At 37.2% G+C, this 14,716-nt stretch overlaps 1 protein-coding gene across 5 annotated transcripts in view; it reads left to right on the top strand.

Moving 5' to 3' along the window:
* LOC307099815 (uncharacterized protein) overlaps positions 1 to 14,716 on the top strand; it is a 96,691-nt gene that overhangs the window by 49,334 nt on the left and 32,641 nt on the right. For all 5 annotated transcript variants that reach the window (XM_079771796.1, XM_079771800.1, XM_079771798.1 and 2 more), the window contains 2 exons: positions 1,081 to 1,120; positions 4,944 to 4,995. In XM_079771796.1, coding sequence (XP_079627922.1) covers positions 1,081 to 1,120; positions 4,944 to 4,995 — 92 coding nt within the window. The remainder of the gene's footprint in view (positions 1 to 1,080; positions 1,121 to 4,943; positions 4,996 to 14,716) is intronic.

The following is a 14,716-nucleotide window of genomic DNA, read 5'->3' as shown; positions in this document are numbered from 1 at the left end:
AATATTCAATGCTGGTTGTATTCTTAATATAATGTGAAATTCACCTAAATATTGCATGCTTACATACAAGAATTTTATATTATAAGTGACAGTTTAGTTGACCTTTTTCTTCTGAGTAACTTTACTTTATGATTATTTCCCACAGTATAGTTTCTTAATTCCTTCCTTACCTTTTACAGATGTGTCATCTACCTAAATATCCAGATAACATTCAAAGATGAACGTAATGTACAGACAAGATAGTCTTATAAGCCAAACCCTTATTGTTTTCCTATAATACTCTCCTTGCCATATTTTTATAAGGTGCTATATTTTAGCCAACAGTATCATTTGAGTTATTAGATCATATAAGTCTTTTCTCGTTCTTGTTTCTAATTAAATTATAAATCCACTAGGTGGTGTATATGGACAAAGAGAGAGAAAAGTTAGTACCTTTTTCTTCTCTATAGCTCAAGTTTAAAAGTTCTGTTTAAGAAGGCTAACCATTTCTGATTATGTTTTGGTTTTTGGAGCAAGGAGAAGCTGTCCCTATAAATAAAAAATCCACAAACAAACAAAAACACAACCAAAAATTCCTGCAATAAAGTTTAAGGTTTCCCTTGGCTGTTAAAAGAGTTAATTCTATAAATTGAATATTTAAAATAGAAAAATGTAGCAAATAAGTACAATGTTATTCTTTTTGTCTACGGCCATACCACCCTGAACACGCCCGATCTCGTCTGATCTCGGAAGCTAAACAGGGTCGGGCCTGGTTAGTACTTGGATGGGAGACAATGTTATTCTTTTAATGTGATGAAAATTGTTTGCTTTCTTATCTCTTTCAACTATTTCAGTTGTAATAATAACTTGATTCTATTCCATATGAATTTTTAATTGTCAAATTATTCCTCCATTTACTGATTCTTAATTATGAATTCTGGACATTGTTTTAACTTTCATTTTCTGAAGAACTTAATAGCACCCTGTGTTAGAAAATTAATCCTTTGTTACAGTGGACCACACTGAGGTTATATTATACCATTAATCAAACCCTTGTATTGTAAGAAGGAAATTGTTTTAAATTTTTTTTTTTCTCTTTAGCACCTGGTCTGATGGGAGTGGTTGGAGGTCGTCCAAAAGTGTGAGTTTATTGATGATATGCTAAAGTTTTATTTTATATATATATATTGCTCCCCTCACATCATTTTCTGGATAGGGGGTGAGAGCAGGGCAGATCTGGGGTCCTAAGCCTGTCCTCCTGGCACATCTTGTCCATTAACTCTCCTGAGACTCCTGGGAGCCTATGGAGGCTCTTGAACAGTAAGCTGACCTTATCTGAGAAGCACTTGTGCTGATCCTGGATGACTCAGGAGGGTGAACTGGTCCCTGGGGTTAAAGTTCTCATGAGATAAATGGCTTTTCTAGGGAGTAGAAAAATAAGGCTGAGCTAATCTGGTTTTCCACCCACTAATTTACAGCGGGGGGAAATACAATTTATTGACAAATAATGGAACCTTATTTAGCTTCATCTAACAAAATTAGAGGAAGGTGGCCATCTCATTTAGGTTAGGACTTCTACCAGAATTGGTAGTTCTTTTCGTAAAAAAAAATGAAGTAAGTTCGTGTGCTGTAGTGGAATTTTCTAGCTGCTTTGTGTTCTATGCTTTGGCGATAAGATGTGATATGTTAAGATTACTGGGTTCCAGTATGTATTTGTGTCAGTTTAATCAAGGATGCATGGATTCTCTTTCAGTCTCAAAGTCTGATAAGGCAGAAAAAGAGCTTCAAAAGAGTTGTCTTGTACTGTTTATTCTTTTCTGTCCATTCTCTCCTGAACCCTCTACAACAAAAAGGGTTTCTTTCACCCCTATTGGTCTTTCAGAAATGCCCTTGTCAAGGTCTCCCATACCATTATTTTGTTTAATACAAAGGTCGGTTGTTGTCTTCATCTTACTTGCACCCTGAGCATAATTTGGCACTATTGGCCATGATTCTCCTCCTTTAAATGCTTTCTTAACTTGGCTTCCAAGGCACTAGCTTTCTGTGAATGTCTCTTGCCTTGTTGTCAGAAACTCCTCCATCTCCTTTGCTGGATCTTCCCTCCCCGCCCCCGCCGCCCCCCCCAACTTCGAGACATTGCAGTGCCTCAAGGCATGGACGTCCCTTCTTTACTACCTACACTTGCACCTCTGATGAGTTCATTTTATCTTTACCTTTAAATACCACCTTTATGCCAATGGCTGTCAAATTCAGTTCTCTAGCTCCTTTGTCTTCCTTAGTCCTCAAACTCACATACTATCTGTTTACTTAATAACTCCCATTTGGATGCCTAGTAAACATCTCAAGCTTAACATGTCCCAAACTCAACTCCACAAGCCCCATCCAACCAGTCCATCCTCTTTTCAGCTAATGGCAACTTCAAGCCAAAAACTTACATGTCATCCCTGACTACTTCCTTTTCTCATGTCTTATATACAGGCCAGTTCTGTGTCAAAAGTTGTCAGAAGTTCTGTGTCAAAATATGTCAAAAGTCTGATAACTTTCACCCTCACTATAACCACCCTGGTTATAGCCACCATCATCTCTGGCCTGAATTATTGCAATAATCTCCTAATGTGTCTCCCTGGTTCTAGTTCCCACTGTAATCTGTTCTCAAAATAGAGTGACTGTTTTTATTTTAAAATTTTTTGTTGTTGTCATTGACACTATTACAGATGTCTCCCCTCCCCTCCCCCGCTTTGCCCACCTCCATCCAGCCCCCACCACCTTCCCCTGGCCTTCCCCACTGTTGTCTGTGTTTATGGGCTATGAGTATATGTTCTTTCTTTAAACATGTAAGCCAGATGATATCACTCCTTTGTTTCAAGTCTTTACTCTTACCTAGAGTAGATGCTGAAGTCCTGAAGATGGTCTAGCAGGTTCTGCCCAATCTCTGTTCTCCAGTCTCCACCTTCTCCCAGGCACTCACTCTCCTGCAGCCTCCCACACTGGCCTCACTTCCAGGTTGCCTCAAGGTCTTTGCACTTTCTCCTCACTCTGACTCCGATGCTCATGGCTCCCTCCCTCACTTCAGGTCTTAGCCCAAAAGTTATTTTCTCTAGGAGAACAACCTGACCACACTATTTAATATTGCCTGAGATCCATTAGCACTGTCTGCCCCCCTACTGTGCTTTAATTTTTTTAAGGCACTTATTATCATCTGACCTACTATCTATTTTACTAATTTATATTCTTTCTGATTTTTTCAAATAAATTTTCAATTTCTTGTTCTCTGTCTTCTTCCAGCATCCATGAGGCAAATGTTGGTACCCTTGAAGTTGTCTCAGAGGCTCCTTACACTATCTTCATTTTTTTTTTTTTTTTTTTTTTTTTGCTGTTCTGGTTGGGTGTTTTATGCTTCCTTATATTCCAAATCACTGATTTGATTCTTGGCTTCATCTAATCTACTATTGACTCCATGTAAATTTTTCATTTCAGTTAGTATATCCTTCATTTCTGACTGGTTCTTTTTTATGGTTTCCATATCCCTTTTTATGCTGTTGTAAGTTCTCATTAAGTTCATTGGGCATCCTTATAACCAGTGAACTCGGTACCTAGTAGATCACCTGTCTCCATTTTGTTTAGTTCTTTTTTTCTGGAGTTTTGTTCTTTTCTTGCATCTGGGACATGTTTCTTTGTCTCCTCATTTTGGCATCCTAACTGTGTTTGTTTCTAGGTATTAGGTAGAGCTGCTACATCTCCCAGGCTTGGTAGAGTGGCCTTAGGTAGTAGGTGTTCTGTAGGGCCCAGTGGCACAGCCTCCCCCATCACCTGAACTGGAAACTACAGGTGCACACGTCTCGCCCTGTGCGCTGTGTACACCCTCCTGTTATAGGTGAGACTTGGTTGTGGTTGACACATCAATGGGAAGGCTTTACTCCCACAACGATCTGCTGTAAGGATGGGCTGGGACCACGGACCTCCCACCACCATGGAGGATCAATGAAGTCAGGAACCAAAGAATATGTACTGTAATTCTGTTTATACAAAGTTCAAAAAACAGGCAAAAATAAACTCGTGTTTGGGGGTACACGCTTGGGTAGAAGAACTATAAAGAAAAGCAAGGAAATGATTTTCATCTATGTCAGGATAGTGATTACCTCTGTCAGGGGTGGTAGTGACTGGGAGAGGCAGGAGGGAACCTTCTCACCTGCAGGCAGCAATCTGTTTCTTGACATTAGTGGTGATTATATGGATGTTGTTTTGTGATAAATCATCAAACTGTACATGTTTGTTCCTTGACTTTTTCTCTATAAATATTATATTTCACTATAAAAAGGTTTAAAAATATTTAAGGATCCCAAGGTAGTTGGTCCCATAAACTTAATCTTATATACCATACAATTTAATAATAACTTACTTTGTCTCTAGTTTCAACTCCTGGTCAATTCAGTCCACAAATATTCAATGCCTTCTCTAGGTCTGTGTTTCTTTCCTGTTTACTAGTATAACTTTATACTTTGTTGTCTGTCCACATTAGATAAGTCGATTTCCTTTTGACCCTTGTATTTGTTTGGTTAAACTTAAATATTAGGTCACACTAAAGGCCATTTACCTCTGTCCATATCTAGAAATTATTGTCTGGCTCCATGCAGACTTGTTTTCGGTCTTACAGGAGACTGAATGAAGGAATGGTGAAAATCCAAAGTTTGTACTAGAAAAACAACTTTTTCATTCAACTTTTAGTGACCCACTAATGCTTGGCTTTTGTGTATATAAAGGCACTTTCTGATGAAGAAATATGAATGCTCCTTGGTATGCTCAAAGGGAAATTGATTGGTGTATATGGTCAGTAAGAAAACTAGGTAGAGGTGGGTCAGGCATGACAAGTGAGTGGAGGTCTGGAAACCCCACCTCCCTTTTTTCTGAGCCCTCATATTTGTAAATCTAATGTTTATTGTCCCTTCTTGTGTATTATATTCTAGATCTCCTGTTCTAAAACCATTTTTCTTCCTGTATCCCAAAAAAAAGGTTAAGGTAAGAAAGAGTCCTCAATCTGCTTCAGTAGTCTCTTAATTATACTTTCAAGCATATGTGATACTGGTATTTTTTTGGAGATATTAGTTTTGATAAGTACTGTTTAACTGTACTGTTAATTTCATTAAAAGATAAAAACTGTTAACGGTCATGGTTACGGAATGGGTCACTCTAATTACCTGATTGTTCCTATTATGTGAAGATTAACCCTCCCCATGAAGTGGATCTATCTTGACTCAGATGGGTGGACTACACATTATTGCATCTGCATTTTTTCCCAGGGTTACAAGATTGTACTGGATATTGTCTTGGTTGTTCACTGTTAAATATATTATACTTTGCCAATTATCTTCTGTCTAGGAATCCGGATAGCACTTACAGTGAAAATATATTCATAAAATGTAAATGTATCTGATAATTTAAATTAAACAGAAAAAAAAAGGAAAAACAAATGTTTCTAAACCTTCACACATAAAACTTTAGGAGCCATAAGCACTCCTGAAAACAATGAATTTCTTTAAAAAGTGATTGTCAAAATAATCAAGTACTTATGAATTTTTTCAGCAAAATTAGGGAGTTTTTTTAAAAACTAACATTTAATGCTAATAAATTATATGAAGGGAGGGATCATCTCTATCTTATTTACCACTATAGCCCAGTACAATACCTGGCACATTATAGGTGCCAAAAAATATTTTTAATGAGTGAAGTTCATTGTGTTAGGCAACATTATGTATGCTATTTTATTTAATCTTCACAGTAATATTAAAAGTTACGTTTTGCTATCTCTATTTTATTGATGAGGAAATTGATTCTCAAGGAGGAGAAAAGAATTCCCCAAGGTCACACAGACACCAACTAGAAAAGGACAGACATGGGAATCAAACTATGATGTGCCTGACTCCAAATCTGACATTTATTTAATGATGACACTCATTTGAGCAAAGACAGCTAGTTGCCTTCCCAACAGCCGTTTCCCTCCTCATCCTTCATTAGAGCCCTAATTTTGTCTTAGTGTCCTATTCCTTCAGGTGATTCAGGTAAATCCTGATTGGTCTAAGCCAAAATAATGCTCCCATTACCTATGCCTGCCTGTGACCAGTTGAAATACAACCTGGCTGGGCCATTGAGATTGGAGAGAAATATTCTTTTTCTTTTTTAAATATACTTGTATTGATTTCAGAGAAGAAGGGAGAGGGAGAGAGAGATAGAAACATCAATGATGAGAGAGAATCATTGATTGGCCCCCACTGGGGATTGATCCTGCAAACCCGGCATGAGCCCTAACCGAGAATTGAACCATGACCTCCTGGTTCATAGGTCGATGCTCAACTATTGAGCCACACCGGCCGGCAGGGAAATATCCTTATGGTGGCGGTAGGGTGAGGGTTTTAAGAAAGGATTTTTCGTTTTGTTTTGTTTGCCTCTTTAACAAAGAAACACAAGGGAAAGCAGACCTTTCTCTGACTCCGAAGTGTTGATATAGGGCAGTGGTCAGCAAACTCATTAGTCAACAGAGCCAAATACCAACAGTACGATGATTGAAATTTCTTTTGAGAGCCAAATTTTTTAAACTTAAACTTCTTATAACGCCACTTCTTCAAAATAGACTTGCCCAGGCCGTGGTATTTTGTGGAAGAGCCATACTCAAGGGGCCAAAGAGCCGCATGTGGGCATTTTCTTCATAGGAGATGCATGGTTCTGAGAGAGTATGGCATAGTGAAGGAAGTACAAGTAATTGAGTATATAGAATACAGGTTGGACAAATCTAGAAAGAAATCTAGAGAGGTGAGCAGGGCCCTGGTCACAGAGGGCCTTGGGGCCAAGCCCTATATCAGAAAGCAGTAGGGAGTTACTGAAGGATAGTAAGGGAACTTGGTGGTACCTGAACTTCAGGAACATCACTTTGGCAGCAGAGAAGAAAAATTTTTGGAGGAGAGAAAGGGAATGATTAGAGATAAGTAAAGCAGAGAAAAAATGAACCGAAGCTTTTAGATTCAAGAGATATTTAGGAAGTGGTTTAGATAGAACTTGGTGACTAGATATGAGACATGAGAACGTAGTGGGTAGAAAGTTTGCAAGAAATGCAGAGCTGGCACGGGGCCGCGGAGGAGGCTGCCAGACTGTGCTGAGGGCTCAACTGAGCATAGAGACCATGAGATAAGGGCTCCAATGCACATAGTTGAGGGCTTTACTATGGTTTTAAGAGTAACAAGGGCTGGGTTAATCCACATTTGGGTAAGTATTGAAGGAAAATGGAGCAAGAGAAGTGAGAAGTTGGAGGTATTGTTTATTTTTTTAATGTGTTTTTTATTGACTTTAGAGAGAGAGGAAGGGAGAGGGAGAGAGAAAGATAGAAACATCTGAAAGAGAGAAACATTGATTGGCTTCTCCCTGCATGCCTTTTCGTGGGGATTGAGCCCACAACCTCATGACCTCTTGGCTCATGAGGCGATGCTTAAGCAACTGAGCCACACAGGCCAGGCAGCGGTATTATTTAAAGAGACCGGTTGAAGGACTAAACCAACCAGAAAAATGTCTAATACATGGAAATGCAAGGATAGGACTTCAGTCCAATTCTGGTGGATAAGCAGCTCTAATTGGAACAATGAGGATAACAGGAGCTTGTGGTAAGAAAGTTGAGCAGTGTGGTTAAAGATGTTATAAGTGGAGTAGCTCCAGGTAATAACAAGGGGAAAAGGATGAGTTTTTGATATCTGTGTGGAGATGAAGGATACTAGAGTTGAAGAAGCCAAGGTGTTGGATATTGGAAGAGTCATCTAGATGGCAGATTTGGGGTGGAGGGAAAAATCATAAGCCATGTTCCAAAGTCTCTGATACATGTCAGGGAATGATGAGAACAGGAAGGGATGGAGGATAGTAAATTTGAAACGTACAAGTTTCAAAGGGAGGATTTTTATAGGGAATTGGAGGAAGGTTGAATTGCCAAATGCTAATAGTTATTTAGCACTTAGGGTGTGCCAGCTTCTGTTCTAAGTGATTTACATATACTAAACTTATTTAATTCTCACCTATGAGGTAAGTACTATTATTTTCCCCATTTTCCAATGTGGAAACTGATGCTCTGAGACATTTAATAACTTGCTCAAAATACATTGCCACAATTCCAATCTAGGCTGCAAAGTTCACACTCTTACCCACGTCACTGACCTGTCAATTCTGCTGGACAAGCCCAGCTAGCTCCTGTTGGTTAAGTGGTAAGTTCAAGAACAAACAACCTCCCACTGAAGAGTGTAGGGAGGAGGTAGTGTCTGCGGTGAGGAGCCATTCAAAAAAGGCAGAGCATGACTGGTCCCTGATAGCATCAATTTCTCTATCTTTTGTAGAGTCCATTTTATTTAGTACTTAAACATAATAGTGTGCCCTTGAACTATGAGTTAATATGTAAACTTCCTCAGGCCTTTTCAGAAGTGGGTGTGGTGTACTTTTAAAATAAATAGTAACATTAATTATTAACTATAAGTATTCAATTATGTAAAGAAATTCATTTGGATCTCTCAGAGAACTTATACAACATTCTGACTAAGAATGGCTAAAAAGAAACTAAAATATGCAATCTGGAAAAATACACTGCTCTACTTTTTCTCTGGCATTCCTAAGCTTTATGGCGACTAGTTTATTTGGGATTCATGCCTACCAATTACAAAAAAATTCTCCTTATTTTTATTTTTTTATTTTTGTTACCTGTCAGATATTGTCTTAAAAACCAAGAGCTCAAGGATGTTAGAAGGCATTATAATCCAAAGAAGCCTATTTTTTTTTACTCAAGTTAAGTTATTTTTCTTTTTCTTTTTTTAAATTTTTTATTAAGGTATTATATGTGTACATATCTTACCATTGTCCCCCCCACCCCACTCCCATACATGCCCTCACCCCCCAGATTTTTGCGTCCATTGGTTATGCTTATAAGCATGCAGAGTCCTTTGGTTGATCTCTTATCTCCCCCACCTCTCCCTAACCTTCCCCCTGTAATTTGACAGTCTGTTTGATGCTTTACTGTCTCTGTATCTATCTTTCTGTTCATCAATTTATAATGTTCTTTATTATCCATGAATGAGTGAGATTATGTGGTATTTTTCTTTCATTGACTGGCTTATTTCACTTAGCATAATATTCTCCAATTCCATCCAGGTTGCTGCAAATGATGAGAATTCCTTCTTTTTTATGGCACCATAGTATTCCATTGTGTAGATGTACCATAGCTTTCTGATCCAGTCATCTGCTGACGGGCACCTAGGCTGTTTCCAAATCTTAGCTTTTGTAAATTGTGCTGCCATGAACATAGGGGTGCATATATCCTTTCTGATTGGTGTTTCTAGTTTCTTCGAATATATTCCCAGGAGTGGGATTACTGGGTCAAATGGGAGTTCCATTTTCAGTTTTTTGAGGAAACTCCATACTGTTCTCCACAGTGGCTGCACCAGTCTGCATTCCCACCAGCAGTGCACGAGGGTTCCTTTTTCTCCGCATCCTCGCCAACACTTGTCATTTGTTGATTTGTTGATGATAGCCATTCTGACAGGTGTGAGATGGTACCGCATTGTCGTTTTGATTTGCATCTCTTGGGTAATTAGTGACTTTGAGCATGTTTTCATGTGTCTCTTGGCCTTCCTTCTGTCTTCTTTTGAAAAGATTCTATTTAGGTCCGTTGACCATTTTTTTTATTGGATCATTTATCTTTCTTTTATTAAGTTGCATAAGCTGCCTGTAGATGTTGGAGATTAAACCTTTATCAGTGATAGCATTTGCAAATATGTTCTCCCATAGAGTGGACTTTCTTGTTGTTTTGTTGATGGTTTCTTTTGCTGTAAAAAAGCTTTTTATTTTGATGTAGTCCCATTTGTTAATTTTCTCTTTAGCTTCCATTGCCCTAGGGGCAGTGTCAGTGAAGAAGTTCTTTTGGCATATGTCTGAGATTTTGTTGCCTGTGGATTCCTCTAGTATTTTTATGGTTTCCCGTCTTATGTTTAAGTCATGTATCCATTTTGAGTTTATTTTTGTGTATGGTGTAAGTTGGTGACCTAGTTTCATTTTTTTGCATGTATCTGTCCAATTTTCCCAACACCATTTATTGAAGAGACTGTCTTGACTCCATTGTATGTTCATGCCTCCTTTGTCAAATATTAATTGAGCATAATGGTTTGGGTCAATATCTGGATTCTCTATTCTGTTCCATTGATCTATATGTCTGTTCTTGTGCCAGTACCATGCTGTTTTGAGAACAATGGCTTTTTAATACAGCTTGAAATCTGGTATTGAGATCCCTCCTACTTTATTCTTCTTTCTCAGGATTGCTGTGGCTATTCAGGGTCTTTTTTTATTCCAGATGAATTTTTGGAGAGTTCTTTCTAGGTCTGTGAAATGTGCTGTTGGTATTTTAATGGGGAGTGCATTGAATCTATAGATTGCTTTGGGTAGTATGGACATTTTAGTGATGTTGATTCTACCAATCCATGAACATGGTATGTTCTTCCGTCTGTTTATGTCTTCCTCTATCTCTTTCTTCAGTGTCCTTTAGTTTTCCACGTATAGGTCTTTTACCTCCTCAGTTAAGTTTATTCCTAGGTATCTTAATTTTTTTGGTGTGATGGTAAATGGAATTGCTTTTTTAGTCTCTCTTTCTGTAAGTTCACTATTGGTGTATAGAAATGCCATAGATTTCTTGGCGTTAATTTTGTATCCTGCTACATTGCCGAATTCATTTATTAAGTCTATTAGTTTTTTGATGGAGTCTTTCGGGTTTTTTATGTACAATATCATGTCATCTGCAAATAAGGACAGCTTTACTTCTTCTTTTCCAATTTGGATGCCTTTTATTTCTTCTTCTTGTCTAATTGCAATAGCTAATACTTCCAGCATTATGTCAAACAGGAGTGGTGAGAGTGGGCATCCCTGTCTTGTTCCTGTTCTTAGGGGAAATGGTTTTAGTTTTTGCCCATTGAGTATGATGTTTGCTGTGGGTTTATCACATATAGCTTTTATTATGTTGAGGTATGATCCTTCTATTCCCACCTTGTTGAGAGTTTTTATCAAGAAAGGGTGTTGGATTTTGTCAAATGCTTTTTCTGCATCAATTGATATGACTATGTGATTTTTATCTCTCAATTTGTTTATGTGATGCATCACGTTTATTGATTTGCGGATATTGTACCATCCTTGCATTCCTGGGATAAATCCTACTTGGTCATGGTGTATGATCTTTCTGCTGTACTGCTGGAGCCGATTTGCTAGAATTTTGTTGAGGATTTTGTCATCTATGTTCATGAGGGATATTGGTCTGTAATTCTCTTTCATTGTGTTGTCTTTATCTGGTTTTGGTGTTAGGGTGATGCTGGCTTCATAGAAGGAGCTTGGAAGTGTTCCTTCCTCTTGAATTTTTTGGAATAGTCTGAGGAGGATAGGTTTTAGTTCTTCCTTGAATGTTTGGTAAAACTCTCCTGTGAAGCCATCTGGCCCTGGGATTTTGTTTGCCGGAAGCTTTTTTATGACTGCTTCAATTTCTTCCATAGTTACTGGCCTGTTGAGCTGTTTAGATTCTTCCTGATTGAATTTTGGAAGGTTATATTTTTCTAGGAATATGTCCATTTCCTCCAGGTTGTCCAGTTTGTTGGAATAGAGTTGTTTGTAGTATTTTGTAACAATCCTTTGTATTTAGGCAGGGTCTGTTATTTCACCTCTTTTATTTCTGATTTTGTTTATTTGGGTCCTCTCTCTTTGCTTCTTGGTGAGCCTGGCTAGAGGTTCATCAATCTTATTTATCCTTTCAAAGAACCAGCTCTTGGTTTTGTTGATCTTTTGTATTGTTTCTTTGGTCTCTATGTCGTTTATCTCTGCTCTGATCTTTAGTATTTCCTTCCTTCTGCTTACACTGGGCTTTTCTTGTTGCTCTTTTTCTAACTCTTTGAGTTGTAGGGTTAGGTAATTTATTACCATTGTTTCTTGTTTTTTGCAGTAGGCTTGTAGAGCTATGAACTTCTCTCTCATGACTGCTTTCGCTGTGTCCCATAGATTTTGGATTGTTGTGTTTTCATTATCATTTGTTGCCAAGATGTTTTTTATTTCTTCCTTGATCTCTCTGGTAACCCAGTCATTGTTTAATAACATGCTGTTTAGTCTCCATATGTTTGATTTCTTTGGATCTTATTTTCTTAATTAAGGCCCAAAGAGTCTTTGAATAATGTGCTAAGCCAATGAATCACTGAGAAATTAGCTTCTTTGTCTTATAGAGTTACTACTCTTCCTGAAAAGTGTAGCCTTAAGAAGCATAGACATGAGGAAAATATAAGTTCATACAAAAAGAAATTTGTGGTGTAATTATAAATTAACTGTACCAGAGACTCCTAATGGGAAGCCTGCATGTCACAATTACATTTGAAAACTCTGGTACATATAAAATACGCTCTTTCAAAATGTAATTCCAGTTTTATTTAGAAATGCATCTACTGAAATGAAGCATAATGCATACAGGTTATGTTGATCATGAATGTGATCATGGATAGTTTAATCCAAATTAAGAGTATATTTGTCAGATATAGAGTCTCCATCAGGTAATTTGTGAAACCAAATTATTATTATTATTTACCTGAAAGGTTCAGAGAGGCAGCTTTTGAAAGGTTCTTAGTGAAGCTTTGGCTTCTGAAAAAACCTGTACAGTTTATAGAATGAATAGTTTCTACATAAGGGGAGAGAAGAGAAATTGGAGCATTGTTAGTAAAAGAAAAAAAATTACCCTTTATTTCTACTGCCATTCCATTCTTTGAAAAAAAGTAAAGGCAGTGAAATGCAACACAGACCAGTTTATTTGATGCTTTTTCAGTGTCCAGTTTGCAAGGCTCTGAGTTCCCTGCTACACTGTAGCCATATGGTGGGGCTGTGGGAGGGGTAGGTAGAAGTAAGTTGCAGTCTTTCCCTTCAGAATGCTAATAATATATTTGAATTTTATGTTTATTGTTCTCTTGCTTGTTTTATGGTTTTGCCACTTATTTATAAATTCCTAAACAATCTATTGCCGAGTTACATAATTTTGAACTTTATATAAGTGGAATCAAGCTCTTTTGCTCTATAACTTAGCTTGTTTTTTTTTTTTTTACTCAAAATTATCTTCTGAGATTTATCAGTGTTGAGGCATAGAGCAATCATTTATTCATTCTTCATCACTATAGAGTTTCATTTTATAAATATGCTATAATTTACAAACTTATTTTGGTTTTACAAGAATGCTGAAATTTTTGTAGGTGTTTGTTTGTTTGTTTTGCTCTTACACACATGGCCGCCTTGAACATCCTTGTACATGTGGTACTCATGTGCAAACGTTTCCCTAGGTATTTACTGGTACCTAAAGGGAGAATTGTTGAATCATTGGGTATGTGCCTCTTTATCCTTGTTTCTAGATAATGCCAACTTGTTTTCCCAAGTATTAATTTATATTCACCTCTTCAGAGTCTCTCCAACACTTGGTATTAGCCAACTTTTGAATTATTTCCAGTGTGATTAGTACAAAGTAATATTTCATGTAGTTTTAATTTGCATTTTCCATGTGTTTATTACTCATCCTGTTGCTTTTCTGGAAATGCCCATTTGTATACTTTGCCCTTTTTTTTTTTACTGAGGTTTTGTGTGTGTGTGTGTGTGTGTGTGTGTGTGGTCTATCTTTTCTTAATGCTTTATAAAAAAATAGATTTCAGAGAGAGGAAGGGACGGGGAGAGGGCGATAGAAACATCAATGAGAGAAAATCATTGATCAGCTGCCTCCTGCACGACTGGAGATCGAGCCCACCACCCGGGCATGTGCTCAGACCAGGAACTGAAACATGACCTACTGGTTTACTCGTATAGGTTAGAGCTCAACCACTGAGCCACTGCAGCCGTGCTCAATTTTTTTTATTATTATTATTCATTCAAAGACCAATACTTGGCTTTTTTATTTGCTTTATTGTAAATTTACTTCTTATTTCATTAGTATTTGCTCTTGCCTTTCTTATTTCTACTTTCATTGTGTCTGTTTTGATGATCTTTTCCTAATTTCTTATATTGAGTGCTTACCACATTAATTTTCAATCTTTCCTCTTTTCATGTAGGGAATTAAGGCTATAAATATCTCTCTAAGTGCTATAATATGTAGGTTCTACATACTTTAAAATGTTATGTTTTCATTTTCTTTTCTAACTTTTATTATGTTCCCTTTTTGCTCATTAATTGTTTAGATGTATATTTAGATGCACAAGCAATTATAGCAAGTTTTCAGGATACAAGTAATCCAAAAACCAATTGTTTTACTATATACCAACAATAAACAAGTGAATTTGAAAAAAAAATGCTATTTACATGAGCAGGCAAAAAAAGATAAAACACTTAGATATAAAGCTAACAAAAAATATATAAGATATGTATGAAGGAAACTGTAAAACTTGTGAAATAAATTTTAAAAAACTATAAATGGAGAGATAGCCTGTATTCACAGATAAGAAGACTGAATATTATCAAGAGATAGTTTTTCCCAACTTGATGTATAGATTCAATGCAATCATAATAAAAATCCCAGCAAGTTATTTTGTGGATGTCAACAAACTGATTCTCAAGGACCCTAATTTAAACTATGGACTTTGGTGATAATGATGTGTCAGTGCAGGTTCATGGATTGTAACAAATGTTCCTTCCTGGTGCAGGATGTTGATAGTGGGGAAGGTATGCCTGTGTGAGG

Source organism: Cnephaeus nilssonii (genome assembly GCF_951640355.1).
Source record: "Cnephaeus nilssonii genome assembly, chromosome: 5".
In the NCBI taxonomy this organism is placed as follows: Eukaryota; Metazoa; Chordata; class Mammalia; order Chiroptera; family Vespertilionidae; genus Cnephaeus; species Cnephaeus nilssonii.
This window is presented reverse-complemented; position numbering and strand designations above follow the sequence as displayed.